At 39.5% G+C, this 18,478-nt stretch overlaps 1 protein-coding gene across 2 annotated transcripts in view; it reads left to right on the top strand.

Annotated features, from left to right (window-relative positions):
- DLGAP5 (DLG associated protein 5) overlaps window positions 1-18,478 on the top strand; it is a 40,598-nt gene that overhangs the window by 20,120 nt on the left and 2,000 nt on the right. For both annotated transcript variants that reach the window (XM_081228843.1, XM_081228844.1), the window contains exons 13-18: window positions 5,748-5,840; window positions 9,165-9,384; window positions 12,591-12,774; window positions 15,246-15,306; window positions 16,132-16,375; window positions 17,213-17,262. In XM_081228843.1, the coding sequence (XP_081084969.1) occupies window positions 5,748-5,840; window positions 9,165-9,384; window positions 12,591-12,774; window positions 15,246-15,306; window positions 16,132-16,375; window positions 17,213-17,262 (852 nt within the window). The remainder of the gene's footprint in view (window positions 1-5,747; window positions 5,841-9,164; window positions 9,385-12,590; window positions 12,775-15,245; window positions 15,307-16,131; window positions 16,376-17,212; window positions 17,263-18,478) is intronic.

The following is an 18,478-nucleotide window of genomic DNA, read 5'->3' as shown; positions in this document are numbered from 1 at the left end:
CAGACGTTGTGGCTCGTGGGCTCTAGAGCACATGCTCAGTAGTTGTGGCGCACGGGCTTAGTTTTGCTCCGCAGCATGTGGGATCTTCCCGGACCAGGGCTTGAACCCGTGTGCCCTGCATTGGCAGGCGGATTCTTAACCACTGCACCAACAGGGAAGTCCCTGTGCCTGTAATATTAAATGAGAAATTAGCACCTTTATAAACTGTAATGTGCTGTCTAAATTTTTTTTATTATTTTATTTATTTATTTGGCTGCGTTGGGTCTTAGTTGCAGCACACGGGATCTCTGTTATGGCATGCGGGGTCTTTTAGTTGTGGCATTTGGGAATCTTTCAGCTGTGGCATGCGGGATCTTTAGTTGCGGTGCATGAACTCTTAGTTGCGGCATGTGGGATCTAGTTTCCTGACCAGGGATCGAACCCGGTCCCCCTGCATTGGGAGGGCGGAGTCTTAGCCACTGGACCACCAGGGAAGTCCCAAGTGCTGTCTAAATTTGATGACTGATTTCTTCTTCTCCCCTATATTGTCAGTATGATTTCTATTTGGGTTGGAAACTGAGATTATATTCAACTGTTGAATAATCTGTAATGATTCTACATGTGAGAAGATGAGTAAATCTAGTCTTTAGTAGTTCCGTTCATCCAGCAGTTACTGAGTTCCTACCGTGTGCCAGGCATTGTACTAGGAGTTGGTAAAATAAGGCACATTCTCTGCCCCAAAGGAGTTTGTAGTTTGATTAGTGAGTTAGACAAAATATATAATTCCAATCTAATGTAAAAAAGTACTATGAGAGAGGGAATCACTAGGAAGATCAGTAAAGGCATGGGAGGAGATGATACTTTGTAGATTTTTGAGCATATTTTAGAAATAAGCATATAAATTACTATTTCAAGAACCTATAGTCAACACCTATTAGACGTTTCAAGAAAGCCTCAAACCTGAAAGAAAGAAGCCAAAGCAAAAATAAGAAGAAAGGTATTTGGATGGAGGAAGTGGACCAATCTAGGAAGTAGTATCCAAATAATAGGAATTCCAGAAAAAGAGTACTGAAAAAATAGAAAATCATCAATGGAATGGTTTTAAAATTTTCCCCAGTACTGCAGCACATGAGTTCCAGATTGAAAGAGCCCACTGAGTGCCTAACACTGTGAATCAAGAGTAGACCCACACCAATGTCTGCCATTAAGTATAACTGTACAACTCTTGGGCTGAAAAGAAAATTGTAGAAGCTTCCAGAGAGAAAACAAGTTTCATACAAAGGGTCAAGGATCACAGTAGCCTTGGATTTCTCAACTGCAACATTTAAAGCTGGGAGAACAATGCCTTCAAACTGCTGAGGGAAAAAACTTCCAACCTGGAGCTCTGTAGCCAACCAATCAAGTGTGAGGGTGGAAGGGCATTTTCCAAACACACACAGTCTCAGATTTTACCTCCCAAGCACTCTTTCTCAGCAAGCTAAGTGAGAAAGTACCTCACAAAAAATGAGGGAGTAAGCCAAGAATGGAGGAGGAGGTGGGTTGGATCCCCAGCAAGGGGCCAAGAGAATTGAGGCTGAGGGGAGACAAGAATGTGTGAAGCACGCTTAGGAAGCAGCACTTCCTGTTGAGCACAGGGGGACCAGGGGTTCTACCAGACCTGTCTCTGGAAAGCTGAACTGAGTAAAATACCTGATTTGTTTTTTATTAAGAGGAGATTTAATGCATTCTCTTTTTTTCTTTTTTTAAAACTCATTTTGTTTATTTATTTATTTTTGACTGCGTTGGGTCTTCGTTGCTACGCGTGGGCTTTCTCTAGTTGTGGCGAGCAGGGGCTACTCTGTTGCGGTGCGTGGGCTTCTCACTGTGGTGGCTTCTCTTGTTGCGGAGCACGGGCTCTAGGCGCATGGGCTTCAGTAGTTGTGGCACGTGGGCTCAGTAGTTGTGGCTCTAGGACTCCAGAGCACAGGCTCAGTAGCTGTGGCGCACGGGCTTAGTTGCTCCGCGGCATGTGGGGTCTTCCCGGACCAGGGATCGAACCCGTGTCCCCTGCATTGGCAGGCTGATTCTTAACCACTGCGCGACCAGGGAAGTCCTTAAGAGGAGATTTATACTTACTGTGCAGAGTTTAGACTGAATCGTTGATAGACGCATGAACAACTAAGCAAACAAAAAGCAAAACAATTATTAAGTCTAGAGAAAAGTGAGTAAGGGAACATAATAGTCTCCATAACTTAATGGCCTGGATGTGAATAGTGTTTATGTAGTCATAATATAAGCATTACTTTGTGAGCAGTTTTTATACATTTACCAGTTTTCATATTGATGAGTTAGTTAACTAGTATCCTTTGATGGTGATCAATTAATTCTGTGTTTCTTACTATCATTGTTAATTTATGGATTTAAAGATATTTGATGTGTTTTCATTATTTACAGTTACTATCTTTATTGATGCTCATTTCTCAGCTTTGGCCAGTGACAGCCTCTTCAAACTGGCTGCTGGGGCCTTTTTTTTTTTTTTTTTTAAGAGTTGTATTGAAGTATAATCTGTGTCATAAAATTTGCCTGTTTTAAATACCGTATGCTAACACATATATATGGAATCTAAAAAAAAAGAAAATGGTTCTGAAGAACCTAGGGGCAGGACAGGAATAAAGACGCAGACATAGAGAATGGATTTGAGGACACGGGGAGGGGGCAGGGTAGGCTGGGACGAAGTGAGAGAATGGCAAGGACATATATACACTACCAAATGTAAAATAGATAGCTAGCGGGAAGGAGCCGCATAGCACAGGGAGATCAGCTCTATGCTTTTTGTCTACCTAGAGGGGTGGGATAGGGAGGGTGTGAGGGAGATGCAAGAGGGAGGGGATATGGGGATATATGTATACATATAGCTGATTCACTTTGTTATACAGCAGAAACTAACACAACATTGTAAAGCAATTATACTCCAATAAAGATGTTAAAAAAAATTTGCCTGTTTTAAGTGTACATACAATTCAGTGATTGTCAGTAAATTTACAGACTTGCACACCGTGACCATAATCCAAATTTAGAACATTTTTAGCACCACAAAAGGATCCTTCCTGCCTATTTGCAAGTCAATCCCCATTCTCACTCCTAGCCCCAGGCATCACTAATCTTCTTGCTGTCTTTGTAGATTTGCCTTTTCTGGGCATTTCACATTACGCAGAATAATACAATATGTGGTCTTTTGTATGTGACTTCTTTCACTTAACATGATGTTTCTGAGGTTCATCCGTGTTGTAGTTTGTATCTATATTTATCAGTTGATGGACATTTATATTGTTTCTACTCTTTGGTGATTATGAATAGTCTTCTATGAATATTCATATACAAATATTAGTGTGGATATATATTGTCATTTCTCTCGGGTAGATACCTAGATTTTGCTGGATTGTGTAGTAATTATGTTTAACTTTTTAAGAAACTGCCAAACTGTTTTCCAAAGTGATTACACCATTTTGTCTCCACCAACAATGTGTGCTCCTGTTTCACCACATCCATACTTGTTATTGTCTGTCTTTTTTAATATAGCCATCCTAGTGGGTGAGGAGTGTCTCTATAGTTTTGATAATGATGTTAAGCATCTTTTCATGTGCTTATTAGCCGTTCATATGTCTTTTTTGGCAAAATGTCTAGTAAAATCTTTTGCCCATTTTTAAATTGGTTTTCCTTTATTATTGAGTGGTGTTTTTCATATATCCTGGATACAAGTCCTTTATCCGAAATATTATTTACAAATATTTTCTTCCAATTTGTGGCTTCTGTTATAATTTCTTAATGATGTCTTTTGCAGTATAAATGTTTCTGATTTTTGTATTTTTTGGCCACACTGTGCGGCATGCAGGATCTTGGTTCCCTGACTAGGGACTGAACCCGTGCCCCTTGCATTGGGAGCGCAGAGTCTTAACCACTGGACCGCCAGGGAAGTCCCAAATGTTCTTGATTTTGATGAAGTTCAATTTATCAACTTTTTTTCTTTTATGTTGTGTACATGTCTAAGAACTCTTTTTGCCTAACCACAGGTCACAAAGATTTTCTCATGTTTTCTTCTAAAAGTGTTATAGTTTCAGCTCTTACAGTTAGGTCTGTGATCCATTTGGAGTTTGTTTTTCTGTATGGTGTAGATAAGAGTCTAAATTTATCTTTTTTCTTGAGGATATCCAATTTTCCCAGTACTGTTTCTTGAAAAGATTGTCTTTTCCTCATTGAATTACAGTGGCAATTTTTTGAAAATCAGTGATCATAAATGTAATCCTGAGTCATTTTGACATTTAAATTTTTTTTTTTTTGAGAGAGAGATTGAGAGTACATATGAATATAAATGCATAGTAAGGGGACTTGAAGCAAGTTTACCAAACTGTTGACAGTGGTTACCTCGTTGGAGGAGATTGGAAATACCAGAAGGATGGGGATATTATTTGAATCTTTTAAAATGAGATTGTGTGAAGAGAATGAGAAGGCATGCCGCAGACTGGGAAATGAATGTTTGCAAAAGATGTATCTGGAGCTTCCCTGGTGGCGCAGTGGTTGAGAGTCCGCCTGCTGATGCAGGGGACACGGGTTCGTGCCCTTGTCCGGGAAGATCCCACATGCCGCGGAGCGGCTGGGCCCGTGAGCCATGGCCGCTGAGCCTGCACGTCCGGAGCCTGTGCTCCGCAACAGGAGAGGCCACAGCAGTGAGAGGCCCGCATACCACAAAAAAAAAAAAAAAAAAAAAAGTATCTGATATTTGATACAAACATCTGTATCAAAATATCCAAAAACCCTTCAAACAACCTAATTTTTAGATGGAGAAAAGACCTGATCAGACCCTTCACCAAAGAAGATATACAGATGGCAAGTAAGCATATGACAAGATAAGGGAATTGCCAATTAAAACTACAATAAGCTACCACTGGATACCTATTAGAATGGCAAAAATCCAAACCACTGACAACACCAAATGCTGGTGAATATGGAGAGCAGCAGGAACTCTGATTCATTGCTGGTGGTACATTGCAAAATGGTACAGCCACTTTGGAAGACAGTTTTTTACAAAACTAAACATGCTCTTATCATACAATCCAGCAATCACAGTCCTTGGTATTTTCCCAAATGACTGAAAACATATGTCTACACAAATATGTGTACACAGATGTTTATAGCATCTTTATTTATAATTGCCAAAACTTGGAAGCAACCAATATGTCCTGTAAAAAAAGAGAGAGAGATTGTATTCATATTTTGTAATTTAGGAAACAAAAACATTTAGGATATCTCTCCTACAATTTTAGTGATCAAAAATAATTTAGGAGAGTTATTCATATATTGCATTCTTTTTTTTTTTTGCGGTACGCGGGCCTCTTCCCTCTGTGGCCTCTCCTGTTGCGGAGCACAGGTTCCGGACGCGCAGGCTCAGCGGCCGTGGTTCACGGGCCCAGCCGCTCCGCAGCATGCGGGATCTTCCTGGGCCGGGGCACGAACCCGTGTCCCCCTGCATCAGCAGGCGGACTCTCAACCACTGCGCCACCAGGAAAGCCCCCATATATGACATTCTTTATGTAGATTTTGAAGGTTTGTAAGACCAAAAATAACAATGAACAATTTTACTATAAGAGTTTTTCATTTGAATACTAAATTCAGGGTGATTTAGTCTAATTTTATGTTGCCATTCTCAATTTTTTTGAAGCTTCAGTTTATTAGTTTGTAATTTTAATGTGGTTAGCATTAATCTGATAAACTTGTGCTTTATTTATTAATAGATAGAAGACGTAAATCAAAAATTCAACAATCTGACCAAACTTGAGGAATCTGGGTGGCAAAACAATAATAATACAAGCAAAAAAGTTTTTCGGGTAAGTTTGTGGGTTTCTAATATAGACTCTTCTACTCTAAAGAATTTTTATTTTCAAGCTTTATAAACATTTAGCTTCAGATTTTTTATCATTTTTTAAAAGAAGTTTCATATATTGCTTACAATGTGCTGATTGTCTTTGAAGAAAGAAAGGAAATGAGCAATGCAAAATTCAGGATGGTTATTTCCGGAGGGGGAGGAAGGGTAGGGGCTATGATTGAATTGGGGTTGTGATTGATTGAGAGCTTCTGAGTTGCTACATAGTGTGTGTGTGTGTGTTTGTTTTATTCTTTAAATTGTGTTTATACTTTTTTTGTAATAATAATGGTAGAAGTAGATAATTTATGTAATGCTTAGTATGTGCCAAATGTTGTTCCAAATACTTTACATGTTTTAACTCATTTCATCCTCAACAATCCTACTGAGGTGGATACTGTTATCCCCATTTTACAGTTGAGGAATATGAGGCCCAGAAATATTAAGTTACTTGCCCAAGATGGAGCTGGGTTTCAGGCCAGACTTTCTCATTCCAGAGTTCCTATTCTTATCCAGTAGGCTGTGCTTTTGTGTGATATATTTCAAAATGAAAGATTTTAGGGGGTTTTTTTGGCCATGCCGAGTGGCTTGCGGGATCTTAGCTCCCTGACCAGGGATCGATCCTGGGCGCCCTGCAATGTAAACGCGGAGTCCTAACCACTGGACCGCCACAGAAGTCCTGAAACAATTTTTTAAATAGAAAAGAAAGAGGAACAATGGCTCTTTAGAATGTCTGTCTTCTTCCCTATACTTTGTCTTGTAAAATTTCCTATTACTCTACTTTATCATGATAGCTTCCATTCTTATCTATTTGTAGAATTTTTTCTAGTAATGTTTTAAACTCAGCGTTTTTGATTCAGATGAATGCTTCTCAAACCACAGTAGAGCATTGCCAGTTTTCCTTTTAGATTTTAGAAAAATGTCTGTGGTTATAAAATCAGGTTTCTAGATTGGTACTTTCTCATGCTGTGTAATCTGTAGAAAAACTGTTTTGAATCCTTAGGAGTTTAAGCTGTTAGAGTATTAAAGAAACGTTTTAATAAAATTATTTTACTAATTGTTATGACAAAGACTCAAAGGACATTGACAAAATTGATTGAATGAGTTTAAATCTACTAAACAATGAAGGATGCTTGAACATTTTGAAGCTACTGTGGATATTTCTTATTGAGTACTTAGTCCTGGAAACATTAATATCGTCAGTGATGCAGACAATGGCTGTATCAGTACAGCAGTATATCAGAGCCTTGTAATTCTGCCCCTTATCACCAGGTGTCTCTCTCCTCCTACTTTATTTATAGGCTGCTGTTAAGATATCGAACAAATAAAATAAAATTTATCTTTTACCTGTACTTTGTTACCATTCCCTTCGACCTCCTATTCATTGCCTCTCATTCCATCACTTATCCTGTTTTCGTCTTTCCCTCTTTTTTCCATCAGTTTTTAGATATGTTTAAGGGTCTTGTCTCTGTTTACATTAGGAAAAAGCAAAACAACAACAACTAAACCTGTGAGGTCCACATCTCTTCCAGTTATCTGTACCTCCCCTTCCCCATTCCCATTTCTTTCTCCCCAGTCACAGACAAGCTTCCTGAAAAAGTTGTCTATACTCTGTCTTTACTGTTTTGGTTCCCACTTACCTTTCCAACTCACTGCAATTCAGCTTCACCCCCTCTATGCTTCCAGAACAGTTATAACCAAGGTTATTGATCCACTAATTGCTGCAGTTATTAGGTACTTAATTATAAAATCTAGTCCCTCTGCAGTATTAAATACAGTCTACTCCCTCTTTCTTGAAGTTATATTATACTGATTTTCCTCCTACCTCTGTCCCTTTTCTTCAGTCATGTTTGCAAGTTTCTTTCCATTCATCCCTTAAGTGTTTGTGATACTCCAGTTCCTACCTCGACTCTCTTCTCTCCTTCCATATTCTTCATGCGCAATCTTACCCACTCGGCGATGATTCCCATATCTGTATTTCAAGCCACTCTTACTGCTGACACAGTAATACTTTAAAATCTGTATATCCCAAACTGAAATCATCTGCACACACATCAATGTTTCCCTGTCTCAGAGAATGGTATTATCATCCCTCCAGGCATCCAAGCTAGAAACCTGGCTATCTTCTGTGGTCCTTTCCTTTCTGTATTTCACCACCTTCACCTGCACCTATCTAAAAGATTGCTAAGTCCTGTCAATTCTTCCTCGTAAATATCTCCTGAATCTCTTTACTTTTTTCCATTTTTTCCTTCTGTGATCTAACTACTAGCATCTTTTTCCAGTATCACTGAAGTAATCTCCTTCCTAACTGGCTTGTAACCCTCCAATCCATTCTCCAGGCTGGACACAGAGTGACTTTTCCAGAATGCAAATTTGATAATGTTAACCTCCTGATTAAAAATCATCAGTAACCTCTGTTACTTTGTCCTCTGTGTAAATGTAGCTCCTGAAAATAGTTACATGTGAGGGATTATAATTAGCTGTTACTTACCTCTTGCCAACTCCTCTGTGCTTCCTTTCATTTCTGGTTTTGCAAACATGCTATTCTCTCTACCTAGCCCTTTCCTCATCCCATCTTGTAGCCCACCTAGCTGTGATTTCAGCTCAGGTGCTACTTCCTATAAGCCTTTCTTGATGCCTCTGAATTTCAGCCCTCTGAATTTATTTCTAACACGACATTTATTCTTCTCAGTGTCCTTATCTAGCCCTTCCACTGTGAAGCTGAGGACTCCTTGAGGGCAGGAACTTTGTCCTTTACCTTTTGACACCCAGCATTTTATTTATTTATTTATTTATTAAAAATGTATTATTTTTAAATTTTTGCCTGCTTTGGGTCTTCCTTGCTGCACGTGGGCTTTCTCTAGTTGCAGCAAGCGGGGCCCCTCTTCGTTGTGGTGCGCAGGCTTCTCATTGCAGTGGCTTCTCTTATTGTGGAGCACGGGCTCTAGGCACACGGGCTTCAGTAGTTGCAGCACTCGGACTCAGTAGTTGTAGCCCGTGGGCTTCGGAGCACAGACTCAGTAGCTGTGGTGCACGAGCTTAGTTGCTCCACGGCATGAGGGATCTTCCCGGACCAGGGATTGAACCCGTGTCCCCTGTATTGGCAAGCGGATTCTTAACCACTGCGCCACCAGGGAAGTCCAACACCCCCCCCCCCCCAGCATTTTAGCACGTATTAGGAGCTTGGTAAGTATATGATGAATGTGTTGAGTATTTCATGTATGCCTTATTTGTTTTTCTTATAAGATGGTAATGAATCCCTTTAATAAGTCATAATTTCTCTTCACAGAAAAAAGTTGTTTCAGGTATAGCGAGTAAACCCAAACAGGATGATCGTGGAAGAATTGCAGCTAGAAATCGCCTAGCTGCCATAAAAAGTGCAGTGAGAGAGAGAATTAAGCAGGAAGAACATGCTGAGGCAGCAGCCTCTGCAATGCCAAAGGAAGTGGATAAAATAGTGTTTGATGCTGGATTTTTCAGAATTGAAAGTCCCGTTAAATCATTCTCAGGTTAGTTTTTCTGCTGATACTACTAAAGGGAAATATTTGGGTTGGATGGGAGCTTGTGTAAGAGGTGAAAAATAGTTTTCACATGAAGATTTATGTGTTTTCTGTGATTTCTGAGAAATAGCTTATGGAAGGTGGGTTTGGTTTTATTTTCATTTGGAGTAAAATTTTTCCTCCTATCTTTTTTTTTTTTTTTTTTTTTAATATAATAGTGTTTATTTTTACTTGTTGACAGTTTGCTTTATTTATTTATTTATTTTTGGCTGTGTTGGGTCTTCGTTTCTGTGCGAGGGCTTTCTCTAGTTGTGGAGAGCGGGGGCCACTCTTCATCGCGGTGCACGTGCCTCTCACTATCGCGGCCTCTCTTGTTGCGGAGCACAGGCTCCAGACGCGCAGGCTCAGTAATTTTGGCTCACGGGCCCAGTTGCTCCGCGGCATGTGGGATCTTCCCAGACCGGGGCACGAACCCGTGTCCCCTGCATCGGCAGGCAGACTCTCAACCACTGCGCCACCAGGGAAGCCCCCCTCCTATCTTTTTGATATACAGAATGTACCAATTTCCTTATTTTATTTTATTAAAAAAAATTTTTTTTTAATTTATTTATTTGGCTGCACCGGGTCTTAGCTGCGGCATGCGAACTCTTAGTTGTGGCATGTGGGATCTAGTTCCCTGATCAGGGATCGAACCTGGGCCCCCTGCACTGGGAGTGCTGAGTCTTAGCTGCTGAACCACCAGGGAAGTCCCCCATTTTCCTAATTTTAAAATATTGCAGTGTAACAAGCTTTTACTACTTCAGGAAACCATTCTTTCTTATGATTTTCTAACTCTGGTTGTATTTTTCAATAGCTATTTTTCACAGGCTATCTTTATTAGATTGAATTTATTTACCTAGATTGAAATTATATATAAGCCATATAATGAGAGGTCATAGTTGAAGTAATCTGTTCCTTCAATCTTGGTAGACACTTCTATTAATGCTTTAAGTGCTAGATGTTTATTTTCAAGGAGAAAGGGGCTAAGTCCTCTTTAACTACTAATCAGCAGAAGGGATTTTTTTTCCTATTATTTAACTGTGTCCACTTGGAAGATTTCTGACAATAAACTTGAGTTGCTATTTAATATTTACATTAAAATGTAAATTTATCACCTCAAGTATATTATTACCTCCCTGTCAATTTAGGTATCACACCTAGTGTATGGTTTTGGCGTGTTTCCTTTACTCCAAGCAGCTGCACTCCCTGGACTCCAGGAATTGCCTCACTGCTAATGGCATGGGTCCTTGTTACTTACTTCTCAAGGATCCTAGTGGTTTCCATGACTATGGGCCCACTGCTGTCTGTTCTTTCAGGGAGCCATCTGGGCACTTATGACTAGAGAGATCAAGGTTTTTGACCAAAATTGATCTTTCTGAAATTGAGTTTTAATTATAGAACTCAATAGAGTTTTAATTGTAGAACTCATAGTTTATATGAGGTTTGTTACAAAACAGAAGTCCCCCAAGAAGCCCCACTCCTCCCATTTGTCACTTCTCCTAAAGGCAACCACTTCCAGTGCTTAAAGGAGTCTTGGGGTATTGTTTACAGCCCTCCCTAAACAAGGTGTAGATTTTTTTCTTGAATTATTCCTTTGATGTACTTTCCTTGGTTTTCTCTGATCTTTCTTTCAGAAACTCTTATCTTTCTCCTGGGAAGTAGACTGTTTTTAGCATTCTTTCCTGTACTTGTCATTTTCTTCTACTTCCTGAATTTCCTTCAGCTTTCCTGTTGGCTATCATGTTTTTAATTCCCAAGAACTCTTAGTCTTTGAATGTTCCATTTTATAACATTCTGTACTTATTTCATAAGTGCACTGTCTTATTTTTCTACAGACGTTAACGATAGCTTTTTTCTTTTTTCTTTTTTTTTTTTTTGCGGTACGCGGGCCTCTCACTGTTGTGGCCTCTCCCGTTGCGGAGCACAGGCTCCGGACGCGCAGGCTCAGTGGCCATGGCTCACGGGCCCAGCCGCTCCGCGGCGTGTGGGATCTTCCCGGACCGGGGCACGAACTCGGGTCCCGTGCATCGGCAGGCGGACTCTCAACCACTGCGCCACCAGGGAAGCCCAACGATAGCTTTTATGTATCCTTCCCCTGGATAGTTTGTTCCAAGATACTCTCATCTGTTTGGTTTTGGTTTCTGTCTCTCGTATTAGAGGCTTCCATCGGGTGTCTGATGATCATTCACTGCCTGCTCATGGTTAAGAGCAGGACTCTGCACGGCAGCGTGTGGGTAATAAGGTCTTTACTGTGGGGTGATTTAGCTGCACCATTATGCTGGGAACCTGCACATCATCACTGTATTTAATTTGTCTTTTCTCATGGGCTAGTTAGATTCCCCAGAGAAGATCCTTCTGATCTGTTGCCTGGAGGGTATAATTCTGGCTTCCAGTCTTTCAGGAGCCACATGGGGGGAGGGAAACTGAGTGTATCAACAATTTGAAAAATACTCATTTAATCCCCCCTTTTCCATATAGTACCCATCTCTCAACCTTATCGCCTAAACCAGAGACGCCCTGTTTCACCTTTTTGGGGAGATAAGCCTCTAGTTTTTTTTATCTTGGTAGTGGGAGGGGGGTTGTTGACAGTTTCCCGGCTGTGCATAATGAGGAAAGGAATCTGGACTCTAATTCTTCTTTAAACTGACTTTGAGCCAATCTTCCTGTTTTTACCTCTGCTTGCAGAGATTCTTGAGGCCACCAATTCTTTTGAGAGGTGCTGTGGTACAAACTGGGTTGATTCACATCTTTCCTGACTAGTGGCTTAGGATTTATTTTCTTGAGTCTACTGAGTAATATCCCACTCATCTATCTACATTACACTTCCAAACTTTTCTGAGTTTTGTTGTTTCTGGTTTAGTTTCCTTTGTCCTTGAAAATTATATTTCAAATTTTAAAAGCCATTGACCTTAAAAAAAAGGATGCTTTGTCCTTGTAGCATTCAACCTTTCAAGGTTATCTGTTACTGTTTATAGTAGTGAGATGTCAAGAGGAAGCAGTTTAGTGTGTGTATTCAGTACTATCTTTAACTGAAAGTCCCAGGCATTGACTTTAACAAACATTATTTTATAGGAGAAAGGTAGGGGAATAGGAAGAATTTGCACTGTCTTCCTAGTTATAATGAAAAATGAATGAAAGAGCTTTTTGGTATTAAGATGATTTCTCTCATCTTCTAGGACTTTCTTCTGAATGTCTTTCTCAACGACTTAGAATACCTAAGTCTGTCAGCAAAGCTGCGTCTGAGAGCAGGGCTGAGATGGGCATTCTAAGACAAACTACATCACCAGAGAATCCTGATCCCCAGGGTACCAAAATTGAACATGTTGATAAGACTTTGATTTCAAATATTCCTGGAAACAGGTATTTCTTTAATATGTTATTATTAAGAGTTTAACAGATGCAGACATTAAATACCATTTCAGATTGTTAACCTGGTTAAGTATGCAAGATATGTATTGTTTATTAAATTTCACAATGACCCTGTAATGTATAGGCAATACTTTTTTTTTTTTTTTTTTTTTTTGCGGTACGCGGGCCTCTCACTGCTGTGGCCTCTCCCATTGCGGAGCACAGGCTCCGGACGCCCAGGCTCAGCGGCCATGGCTCACGGGCCCAGCCGCTCCGCGGCACGCAGGATCCTCCCGGACCGGGGCACGAACCCGCGTCCCCTGCATCAGCAGGCGGACTCTCAATCACTGCACCACCAGGGAAGCCCAATACTTCTATTTTATAAATGAGGAAATTAGGGCTTCAGATTTCAGATTGGTAAATGGTCATATCTAGATGGGCAAAGTAAATGCTGCAGAACCAAGAAGAAAAGAAGTAATATAGTGTTCTTTGTTGACAAACGGCCTGAAACTTCGGTGCTTGACAGATCTGAGCTCAAAATCATCTCTATAACATACTAGCTATGAAACTTCAGGACAAGTTTAATTAACTCACTAAGCTTCAGTTTCCTCATCCACAAAACAGTCCTGATACCTCCCTGCGGGGTCGTTGAGAGGTAGGCACTTTTGTACCGGCCATTATCAAAAGTACCTTGAGGTTGCTAACTTGACAGATGGCAAAGTGAGAGAAGGGGGAGCTAATATGTACTGAACAATTATTATGGGCTGGACATTGTTCAAGGTTCCTATCATATATTATCTCATGTAATCCTTAGAACAGCCGGGCTTCCCTGGTGGCACAGTGGTTGAGAGTCCGCCTGCCGATGCAGGGGACACAGGTTCGTGCCCCGGTCCGGGAAGATCCCACATGCCGCTGAGCGGCTGGGCCCGGGAGCCATGGCTGCTGAGCCTGCGTGTCCGGAGCCTGTGCTCCGCAATGGGAGAGGCCACAGCAGTGAGAGGCCCGCGTACTGCAAAAAAAAAAAAAAAAAAAAATCCTCAGAACAACCACGTGAGGTACTAGATCTCCATTTTCAAAAAATGAGGAAACTTGAGAAGTTAGTAACTTACCCCAATTCAGCTTTTACAGTTGGTGAGAGTGGATGTTACCTACGTTCCTTATGCTACATAGTACTGCCTCCGCACAGATGCATCAAAATTACCTATATAGTCCTTGTTCGTGGAACATAAATGTACCAGAGATATGATAGGAAAAAGATACTTTAAGTAGGAAATAAAATTGTAGTCTGGAGCCAAGACAGGACTGTTGGATTTATTATTAATCTGGAGATGCAACAGCATTGAATATCCCGCTGTCACACCAACCAAGGTTGTCAAAACATAAAGAACACCCTGTGCAGTGACTCTTTCAATGGGGAAACAAGTGAAAGTTTTGCTTCTTAAATATTTCATGGAACAAGTTATAAAATTTCTAGTTTTCAGTATAAACTAAAGAATATTTAGCCTTTGTAGGGATTAAATTAGTTTCGATGTTTTAGAAATCTGTGGATTATAAAATGCCAATTTATTGTCATTTCTTAAATGCAGGTTACTTTACTTTGTATACCCTGTAGTTCATTATCTTGTACTAAGAAGATCCAAAATTGTATTTAAGTGATATTACAAGTACTCCTTAAAAATATTTTTTACTTTATTTCCGATAATCGTCCTGAAAGAGCATCTTACAAATAAACAACTTCACACAATGAAGGCAAAGTGAAGCTGAAAACCAGAAAAATAGAGTATATATACATATTTTTATTTTTATTTTGGGGGGGGGTTGGGGTTTTTTTTTCACGGTACGTGGGCCTCTCACTGCTGTGGCCTCTCCCGTTGCGGAGCACAGGCTCCGGACGCGCAGGCCCAGCGGCCATGGCTCACGGGCCCAGCCGCTCCGCGGCATGTGGGATCCTCCCGGACCGGGGCACGAACCCGTGTCCCCTGCATCGGCAGGCGGACTCTCAACCACTGCGCCACCAGGGAAGCCCTATACATATTTTTAAATGACTCCAAGAGGTTGAGACAAATGTTTCTAGTAAAATTCAAGTTAAGAACTTCAGGATTAGAATATATTGTGCTATCACTAGCTAACAAGTAAAGGTAGGCAAGTCCAGCCATACAATAATTGAGTTGATGCTTTAATCCCCCAGAAGTAAGCTTTATCCTGACTTTCTCTAGTATGTGGCTCTGGATTTGGCTGAGGTTCAACAGATTGCCAGTAGACTGACCAGCATGGTCACAAGCTTGTGAGATTTCTGAGGAAAATGCGTTTGGTTTGTAAGGCCATCCTGCAGTAGCTGTCATCCAAAACTAATCTATTTGGATCAGGCCTGATCTTGGATGAGGCTCCATCTTTGACCCATAAAGGATAGTCTCAAAACACAAGTCAAAACATAGCAAAATGTTTAATTATCTGAGTACAATGCTGCTTTTTTCTTTTTTTAGGAACAGCATAGTAGAAGATGCTAAGTGTCCTGGATTACAAGATTTAATTGAAGTAAACCATGTAAGTCCTATTCCAGTGCATTAGATAGCCCAGTATGTTATCTATTTCTATCATTATATATAGTAACTCAATAAACAACCTCCGGAATTTCCATTGGAAATCTAAAGCAGTCATATAGAATGACAGTTCTTATTTCAAAGACCTTTGGCTTGTTTGAGATCATAGTGCCAATTTGGTTTTCAGCTCACATCAAGATTATTTTTGTAAATAAAGTTTTATGGTATCACAGCCACAGTCATTTGTTTATGTATTGTATCTGACTGCTTTCAAAATACAACGGTAGAGTGTTCATGTTTGTGCAGAGACTCTTTGGATCACAAAGCCTAAAATGTTTATAGTTGGCTCTTGAACAACAGCATGAAGGGGGTGCCATCCCTCTGCACAGTCAAAAATCCACGTATAACTTACAGTTGGTGCACCCCTTATACTTGGTTCTTCCATATTTGTGGGTCCGCATCCATGGATTCAACCAACCACAGATCCTGTAGTATTTACCATTGTAAAGATTCTGTGTATAAGTGGACCCTCGCAGTTCAAACCCATGTTGTTCAAGGGTCAACTGTACTGCCTGGCCTATCACATGGAATGTTTGCCAATCTCTGAGCTGGACTGTTGGTACTTGCTGAGAAACTTTCCTTCATTTATACTATTGCTGTAATGTTATCTGGTCTAATTGTTCAAGAAGCAAGATGGTAGGAATTACAGTGTTCTTTAGCTTGTGCTCAGAATGTTATCCTTCTATTATTTCTTATTTTTAATAGCAATAAGACTTTTTCTGTTTATTTCAGTTTTGGGTAATTAAATGTAATAACATTTTTTTTCCAGGATGTAAATAAGATAAACTTTGAAATAAATTGTTTACCTAGTGAAAGAATGAATTGGGCTCTCCTTGCTGGCAAAGTGGCAGATGATGTTAATACTAACAAAAAGGAAGAAATTTCAGATGTTGTGTATGGAATGGAACTAAATTCAATTACAGCACAGGATGTTTTGATGATTAGCCCTGAAAAAAATGTACCATCACAAAATAACATCTCACAGGAAGAAGAAACAAAAATTTCTCAGTCAGGTAAAGTCTTTTAATGTATTTAAATGAGGCTTTGTTAAATAAATGAACTTGGACTAAAGTATAGATTATTATAAACACTTCGGGATACAGTTTCCAAGAATGAAGGTTGAGAAATCGGACACTTGCAATAAATACCTTGTGAGAATTAGTTTGTGTTGTGGTACCCTACTATTCACCCAAACCTTTTGAGGTAGACCCATTAAAAATCAACAACAGATACTAATCCATATTGGATGTCAGCAGCACTTTACATTAGACCTAACTATGTGGGATCCTTTGTTGTTTGTGAAGACTCAGAAAAATTCCCTGAAGTTTTTTTAGTTCTCTTCTTTTCCATCAAACATCCTCAAACCTTTCTTCAAAACACCCTCTTTTTCTGCCCTAATGCCTTTTCCTACCTATTGTGTTGTGATTGTTCAGTAGGAAATGGCTCTTGTATTTTTGTTATAATATAATGTGTGATGGTTTCACCTACTATTTTCATCTGCTACTGCATGGTGCTCTTCTGGGTGGGGTCTAAGGCAAAATAAACATTATAACTTTGGTCAGACATTTAAGGCACTCCAGCTATGTTCTAGCATCTTTTGGGTACCTTTAAATTACAAGCATGAGATTTATTTATAGAAGCCTTTTTTTATACTGAAATTAAGGATGAGAATTTTACAAAGAAATTTAACTACATTTAAAAAAATATTATAGCATAAGATGATCCATATTTTTCTTAGCATATGATGTATGGAATTTTTCATATCTTTCAAGGCTTTGTTCCTTTCTAACAACACTTAACTGTGAGAATATTACTTTAAAAGTTAAAAATGATTCCTTTTTGTTTTTCAGTACCATTTGATAATAAAAGTCTCACTACTGAATGCCATCTTCTTGATTCAGTAAGTTTTCCAACTTGATTTGAAAAGTTCTTTATATTCCAGATTTGTTTTATAAAATGAATATTACTCACTTTTCAATTTATGTGCAAAGTTTACATCTTGTCATTGTTTTATTTACTCTGAAATCCACTTTTATTCATTTTTTCTCAAAATGGGAAAAATTGTATTAAGTTATAGTAATACTTTAAAATATAGTGTGCTTTAGTATTAAACTCTGAAGATTTAATTCTCTATATGTTTTATGTATCAAATTTGTTGTGACAAAGTGGTTGAATACTTGAATATCTAACATGTAGCTTGGATTATGCTGGGTAGTTCTCAGTGATGTATGAAAAATATAATGCAAGGTTTCTATCCTTTTGAAGCTTACAGTTGGGGAGATAATGTCTGTCCTACCTTCAGTCATTGCTTATTTTCATTCTAGTTCTTTTAGATTACTATATTTATGTCCTGCTGTTTTATTTGGAAGCTCCCCAGCCTTTACTTTTAGTGACCTCTTGCCTCTAAATCTAGTTCAAACATTTGCCCATCTGTGAAGCCTTCCTGTAAAAGCTCTCATCTCTCGCATGTTAATTTCTGTATAGGCACAGGTGAACAATGCATACAGTGCACACACTGAATCTCTTATTAAGAGTATAATATGAATAAATGATACTGTATTCCTAAAACATATTGTACTTTCAGGAATCTATTTCCCTTATTAACTATAAATTCCTCTTTAGGCAGAGCTGTCTGATGCGCATTCATGGATGCTGACACTGAATAGTAGGGCATGAATGGAATAGTGCTCTCTTGCCTACTAAGTGTTTACAGCATTGGCTTTCAGCCCACCTGCCAGATATTTTTATTTCAATGATCTGTATTAGGACGTTTGTCAGGCGATTCTAACATGTGGCATGGTCAGCAACTCTGGTTTATAACCTTACCTTGAAATTTTCCAGGACCAATTGCTAAAATAAATCAGGGAGTGGCTTTGGTTTGCTAATCTTTGATCTCAGAATATAAAAAATTCATTAAGGCAAATGTAGGATCAAACAGAAACAATTTTTGTTAACCTCATGAAGGCTGGCAAATGCTTGGCTTCCTTAAGCCACTAATTCCTTAAGGGCCTCTGAATACGTTGGCTTTTATTATCTTCCGAAGATGCCTTCTTTGTATTCAGCCTCCTGGGCTGGCTGCATCTCAGGAGCTGAATGGAGTGTGTTACTGCAACCAC

Source organism: Mesoplodon bidens, assembly GCF_964165515.1.
Source record: "Mesoplodon bidens genome assembly, chromosome: 3".
NCBI classification, from domain to species: Eukaryota; Metazoa; Chordata; class Mammalia; order Artiodactyla; family Ziphiidae; genus Mesoplodon; species Mesoplodon bidens.
This window is presented reverse-complemented; position numbering and strand designations above follow the sequence as displayed.